Below are 6,858 nucleotides of genomic sequence, written 5' to 3' on the forward strand. Positions count from 1 at the left end.
TGCCAGGCTTCGGCTGCCTAGCACCTGGAAGCTGCAGTCCCGGGCTCCTGGGCGACACGTGGCCCCCGGGACCGAGCTGTACCCTCGGGAGAACAAACCTTTGTGGCGCGGCCCAGCCCGTACCCCGGGTCCCTCCGCCTCATCTAGCGTCAGGGTCATACCCCTCACCCCCTGTGCACTAAAGGCAGGAGTCCTAGAGATGCTCTGGGGGGAAGCGGAGCCACAATCTCCCTTCTCAAGCGGAAAGAGGAGCCCCTGTTTCAGGTAGGGGGCAAGCCTGGCAAAGTGCCGACCTCAGAGCCACGCGTTCCCGGGTGAGAGGGGAGCGTGGCTAGGACGGGCGCTAGGACCACGCGGGCGCGGCTCCGCCCCCTCTTCCGGCCGCGGGCAGGCGGGCTGGGCCTGGCCGCAGCCAACAGTCGGCGCCGCCCGGAGCCGGGAGCGCGGCCCGAGCGTGGCGCGGGCTGTGGGGCCGCCGCGTGCCCGGCCCCGCTCGCCCGTGCCCGCCCGCCATGCCCGGCTTCGACTACAAGTTCCTGGAGAAGCCCAAGCGGCGGCTGCTGTGCCCGCTGTGCGGGAAGCCCATGCGAGAGCCCGTGCAGGTTTCTACCTGCGGCCACCGCTTCTGCGACACCTGCCTGCAGGAGTTCCTCAGGTGCGGGCCGGGGGTGGCGGGGGTGGCCGGTGCGGGGGGCACACCGCATGGGGAGGGGCTCAGCTCGGAGGCACTCCGGGCCTTTGTCTGCGCCTTGTCTCGGTGACCTCACGGGCGGCCACCGTGACATCACCGAGGCGGCGATGATGTCAGGCCCGGAGGGAGAACCCCACGCATTGATCCGTAGGGTTCTGGGTGCCATCGGCCCCCGCGCCCGGTCGGAAGAATTCAGTACCTTCCTGCGGAGTGGCGGGGGCAAAGACGCCGTTCCTGACCCATGGCCGGCCCTTCCCCCTCACCTGGGAGCCACTGTGGCCTCATCCTTGAACTTTGAATCCTTCTGGGAAGAGGAGGACAGAACCCTCCCTCCTGCGCTGCACCTTAAACTTCCGGAGTTTTCACCCATCTAACTAACCTCTGGTGGATTTTTCGAACATTGCAAGAACGGCAGCTGTTCTCCCATTTCACAGATGATGAAACGAGAAATTCAGAGAAAGGCTGTGACTTGCCCATGGTCACACAGTTTTTTAAAGGCTTAGCTGGGATTTAAGTCCGGGCTGTGTGTGGTCACACAATAGAGAGAGGACTGTGGCGCTCAGATCTCCTCTGAAGCAGGAACCTTTTGGGTGGCCCTCCTGTCCTGGGGGTCTTGAGTACCTCGAATGGCCTATAGATCCGAACGTCCCCTGTTCTCTGAGGACTCAGGTCACCTGGCTCTTGGCATCCGATGAGTTCTGGGCGCCCTGTGGTCTTGAATTTCCTGCCCATGCCGGGAACTGCTCAGGCCAGTGTGGGGAGGTCGTGTCCGAGATCACAGGGAAGGCTGGGTCAGTCACTGCCATGTGTCAGGAGGCTGTTTGCTGAGGGGTGCGGGCAAGGAGAGCATCTCTAGGACTCCTGCCTTTAGTGCACTGTCCCTCCCTCCCTCCGTCCCTCTGGCTGTCCTCTGCAGCCCCTAGCCTGGCGGAAATCTCAGCAGGCTCTTTGTTTTCTGTTCCCCACTGCCTGGGCCGGCTCCTGCCCTCACATATGCTCCTGCACAAGCTGCTGTGCTGCCCCCTCCTCCTATCCCCCCACCCCCCTCCCTCCTCCCTTCAGTGTACACACATTCTCCCCTAGACACACAGCCCCATTGTCTTCTCCAGTGCCCTTCCCCAGCCCTCTGGTTTCCAGATGAGGCCAGCTGAGCACACCCCCTCCCCCTCAGCTGACCCACCCCCACTGCCTCAAGGAAGGATCCAGGAGGGAGTTGCAAGGCCCCTTTTCCTCCACCGCCCCTCTGCTGCTTCTGCCCCTCCTCCTCCCGGAAATCCCCTCTTCCTCTCCCACAGCCCCTCCCCCCATCCTGTCTTCTCCCCTGGGCCTGGGCCTCCACTCCACAGCCTGAAGCAGTCTCTGCCCCTGCCTCCCCCTTTCCCCTAGTGCCTGAATTTTGCTGCTGAGGCCCCTGGAGGGAGGAGGGAAGAGGTGGTTGGACAGGCTCTGCCTCTCACCACCGCAGGTGTCCATAGGACGGATGGAACCTTTGTCCTGGCTGGGCCCCAAGCTGCCCAGGCTAATCTGCTCGAAGCCTGGGGACTTGCCTCAGTCCCCTCCCTGTCTCCAAAACCATTAAGTCAGCACATTCCTGAAGCAGCCAAGCAGACCCCCTCCCCCATGGCCCACCCCTCTTTCCCCACTCCTGCCAGGTTGGTCCAGGAAGGCTGCTTGCCCTGTGGGCATAGGCATACCTCATCAGTGTCTGGGCATGTATTTGCTTGGTGGCATGGCCAGTGGTAGTAGTGGGGTCAGGGAGAGGAGGTGGGTGCTAGAAATCCTTTGGGCATTTGGGGCATGAACTGCCCAGGTCCTGCAAAGTACATTATGGACAGGGCTGCCATGTGGCCTCTGCTTCGGCCTGATTCCTGCCTGCCTCACACATGACTTACATCTGCCAGAAATACCATGCCTGAGGGCCTTCAGTCCTGCTGGGTGAGCCCTTGCTCTGCCTAGGCCATGCCAGGTGTAACTGGTCCTGGCTAGGGTCAGCAAGGTCTTATTGGCGGAAGGAGGCATGCTAACAGGTTCCTTGAGTGCTAACAGCCTGCTGGGGATGGGTGGAGGAGAGGGCAGGCAGTGGGCAGGATCAACAGGCTTCAGATTGCATGCGGTGCTATGAGTAGAGTCTTGGCGGTGCTTGCCTGGACAGTTTTTCTTGTCCTAGCCTCTCTTCTGTGTGCTGTACCGTAAAACAGAACCTACCAGAGCTGTGGACTCAGACAGACATAGCCAGGTGTTGCTTCAGCTGTAGCTTCTGTTCTTTCATCTGCAAAACTGGAGGATATTCAGACCCTTCTCCGAGACATGTGGTTGAAGACGGGTTGGGAGTGTAAACACAGTGCCTTGGAGGGAGCCTTTCCACCTCTTTGCTTTAGGAGACACACCCTCGTTAGAAGGAGGGAAGGGATGGGGTGAAGTGGCCCCAAGCTGACCTTTGCCCATGGTTCTTGGCTGGGCACCCTCATATGGGTTGGGAAGCTTTGGCACTTAATCTCAGCCTATCCCTGTTCACCGTGCTCCTCCCCCCCACCCCCATCAGCTTTCAGCCCAGCCAGTGAAAACTAACCTGGGGGGAGGGGGTGGCTGGGCAGCCTGTTCTTTCCCAGTCCAGCTGCCATCCTGGGGGAGGGGTGCCAGCTGCCACCTGTTGGCCAAATGCTGTCTGAGGCAGCTGTCTCCGCCTCCACTGGGCCCAGAACTCTCCTTCCCAAGACAAGAGCTGGGATTTTCTGGGCTCCTGGGGAAGCTGGTACCCTCAGGACTCTTGCTTCCCCTCTCAGGTGGGGCTGCCTCAGAACCAGTCTGGTGAGGGCAAGAGGCTGCCCTCGTTAAGGGGGTGGGGCCTGGGGTTCTCCCTTCCCATAGAGTGGAGTCTTTTTTTTAATTTTATATATATATTTTAAATATATTTTATTGATATTTTACAGAGAGGAAGGGAGAGGGATAGAGAGCTAGAAACATCGATGAGAAACATCGATCAGCTGCCTCCTGCACACCTCCCACTGGGGATGTGCCCGCAACCAAGGTACATGCCCTTGACCGGAATCGAACCCGGAACCCTTCAGTCCGCAGGCCGACGCTCTATCCACTGAGCCAAACCGGTTTCGGCTGGAGTCTTTTTTTTTAAACACACAGAATTCTTTTTTATTTTTTAAAATATGTTTTATTGATTTTAGAGAGGAAGGGAGAGGAATAGAGAGGTGGAAACATCCATGAGAGAATCATTGAGTGGCTGCCTACTGCACGCCCCCTACTGGGGATCGAGCCTGCAACCCTGGCATGTACCCTGGGGTGAATCGACGCTCAACCACGGAGCCACACGGGGCTATAGTGTGGAGTCTTGACCCTGTCTCCTCTCTTTTCAGTGAAGGAGTCTTCAAATGCCCTGAGGACCAGCTTCCTCTGGACTATGCCAAGGTGGGTCCACAGAGCCAGGCAGAGGCTCTTGCCCTTGGTGGAGGTTGGCAGCCAGTAGGCTCAGGGCCAGTGTCAACCTAGTCCTTCCAAATCATGTGCCCCCACAAAGGTGGCCTGTTCCCTCCCACCAGGCCAGTTTGCAAATGAGGCCCGTATTTGCCCTGGAGGGCAGGCACAATGCCCAGCTTGTGGGGGTACACAGAGCTGCTCTGTGCCACAAGAAGTGCTCCCCTCCCCTCTCAATGGCTAGCCAGACCTGTGGCTGAGGGCCAGGACCCTTCTACCAGAGGGAATTAGGCAGGGGGTTTGAGGGCTGCTTGCAACTAAGCAGGCTGATTGTCATGTGCAGGCATATTGGGGACCCTGGGATCCAGCAATAGAGCAGATACTGCCTGCTGTACCCCTTATCGCTGGGCACAGAGGGGAATAAAGCCCAGGAGAGGCTGTTACTGATTCTAAGGTAGAGCTAGCCTATCAGGCGGGTGGAGGAGGCAGGAAGTGGGGGCTGCAGCAGGCTCTGACCCTGACCTGTTTCCCCCATTCCCGTCCCCAGATCTACCCGGACCCAGAGCTGGAGGTACAGGTATTGGGCCTGCCTATCCGCTGCATCCACAGCGAGGAGGGCTGCCGCTGGAGTGGCCCACTTCGTCACCTACAGGTGAGGCTCTGATGGGGTGGGGACTCCCCCTCCCTTGGCAGGCACTAACCACAGCTCTTCCTACCAGGGTCACCTGAATACCTGCAGCTTCAATGTAGTCCCCTGCCCCAATCGCTGCCCCACCAAGCTGAGCCGCCGAGATCTGCCTGCACACTTGCAACACGACTGCCCTAAGCGGCGCCTCAAGTGCGAGTTTTGTGGCTGTGACTTCAGTGGGGAGGCCTTTGAGGTAGGTGGGGCCTGGCTGAGGGTAGAGAGAGTGGGGCACCTGGTAGCCTGGGATCCCGTAACTCAGCCCCTCTGACATTTCCACAGAGCCACGAGGGCGTGTGTCCCCAGGAGAGTGTGTACTGTGAGAACAAGTGTGGTGCCCGCATGATGCGGAGGCTGCTGGCCCAGCATGCCACCTCTGAGTGCACCAAGCGCACCCAGCCTTGCACCTACTGTACCAAGGAGTTCGTCTTTGACACCATCCAGGTGAGGCCCTTCCTGAACTGGGCTGTGGGGCAGGTAGCAGGGAGTCAGGCTACTGACCACTGTCTCTGCCACCCTAGAGCCACCAGTACCAGTGCCCGAGGTTGCCTGTGCCCTGTCCCAACCAGTGTGGCGTGGGCACCGTGGCTCGGGAGGACCTGCCAGGCCACCTGAAGGACAGCTGTAGCACTGCCCTGGTGCTGTGTCCATTCAAAGACTCCGGCTGCAAGCACAGGGTGAGATGCCCCTTCTTCCTGTCAACCCCCTTCTTGGTCCTTGAAGCTTGACATAGACTTAGGGCCTGAGCCTTTTGGCGGTCCCTGCTCTGCTGCTCTGAATCTTTCAGTCCTTCCCCCTGCTGGCCAGCTTCATCCTCCTAGTGCCCTCAACCTTCCTCAATCAGAACTGAGTGCCTGCCACCCTGTACCCATTCCTCCCCTCTACCCTGGGCCTACCTGTACTGATAACTCTCCTCCCTTCCCCCATGGCCTGGGGCTTTGCCAACAGTGCCCTAAGCTGGCAATGGCACGGCATGTGGAGGAGAGTGTGAAGCCCCATCTGGCCATGATGTGTGCCCTGGTGAGCCGTCAGCGGCAGGAACTTCAGGAGCTGCGGCGAGAGCTGGAGGAGCTGTCGGTGGGCAGTGATGGTGTGCTCATCTGGAAGATTGGCAGCTATGGGCGCCGGCTACAGGAGGCCAAAGCCAAGCCCAACCTCGAGTGCTTCAGCCCAGCCTTCTACACACATAAGTATGGCTACAAGCTGCAGGTGTCTGCATTCCTCAATGGCAATGGCAGTGGTGAAGGCACACATCTCTCGCTGTACATTCGCGTGCTGCCAGGTGCCTTTGACAATCTCCTTGAATGGCCCTTTGCCCGCCGCGTCACCTTCTCCCTGCTGGATCAGAGCGACCCTGGGCTGGCTAAGCCACAGCATGTCACTGAGACCTTTCACCCTGACCCAAACTGGAAGAATTTCCAAAAACCAGGCACTTGGCGGGGCTCCCTGGATGAGAGTTCTTTGGGTTTTGGTTACCCCAAATTCATCTCCCACCAGGATATCCGCAAGCGAAACTATGTGCGAGATGATGCAGTCTTCATCCGTGCCTCAGTTGAATTGCCACGAAAGATCCTCAGCTGAGCACAGACAGGGCTCCAGGACAAAGGGGGGTGGAACATGACCTCTGTCAGGCACTGGCTGAACCTGGAGAAGGGGGCAGGACCCCCTTTCAGCTGCTTCTGCAGCCTAGGTTCTGTTACCCTATTTCCCCTCCCCCCTTCCTTACCACCCTCAGGTGCCTCCTATTGGTGCTTCAGCCCTGGCCGAGCAGGTCTTGGGGTCATCAAGGGCTTGGAAACAAGTGATCCTAGGGCTTGTCTCCTCTCCTGGGCAGGGCAGACATGCCTTGGTGCCGGCCACATTCTACCTGGACTGAGGTGCCTGCTGGTGCTATGTCCCAAGAGCCATAGGGGGGAGGGGGAGTTGGGTAGTTAAAGAATCTGTCTTGAAATCTGATTTCTCTTCCCTCTGTGTCTTCTGGTTATTTATTTACTTAGTGCCAGGAGGGCACAGCAGGGAGCCCTGATTTTTAATAAATCCTGAATTGTATTTATTA

At 58.8% G+C, this 6,858-nt stretch overlaps 1 protein-coding gene across 1 annotated transcript; it reads left to right on the plus strand.

Annotated features, from left to right (window-relative positions):
- The first annotated feature begins 385 nt into the window (after positions 1-385).
- On the plus strand, positions 386-6,858 carry TRAF4 (TNF receptor associated factor 4). The gene is made up of 7 exons (XM_080680183.1): positions 386-655; positions 4,060-4,111; positions 4,665-4,769; positions 4,837-4,998; positions 5,085-5,246; positions 5,324-5,479; positions 5,751-6,858. Exons 1-7 carry the CDS (start codon positions 513-515, stop codon positions 6,381-6,383), a joined length of 1,413 nt encoding a protein of 470 aa, XP_080536309.1. The 5' UTR covers positions 386-512; the 3' UTR covers positions 6,384-6,858.

The sequence above is a fragment of the Plecotus auritus genome, assembly GCF_963455305.1.
Source record: "Plecotus auritus genome assembly, chromosome: 7".
NCBI lineage: Eukaryota > Metazoa > Chordata > Mammalia > Chiroptera > Vespertilionidae > Plecotus > Plecotus auritus.

Coding starts and splice junctions, on each gene's coding strand:
- TRAF4 (XM_080680183.1), top strand. CDS start 513: ATGCCCGGCTTCGACTACAAGTTCCTGGAGAAGCCCAAGCGGCGGCTG. Junction 4,112..4,664: donor TTCCTCTGGACTATGCCAAG/GTGGGTCCACAG, acceptor TCCCGTCCCCAG/ATCTACCCGGACCCAGAGCT. Junction 4,770..4,836: donor GCCCACTTCGTCACCTACAG/GTGAGGCTCTGA, acceptor TCTTCCTACCAG/GGTCACCTGAATACCTGCAG.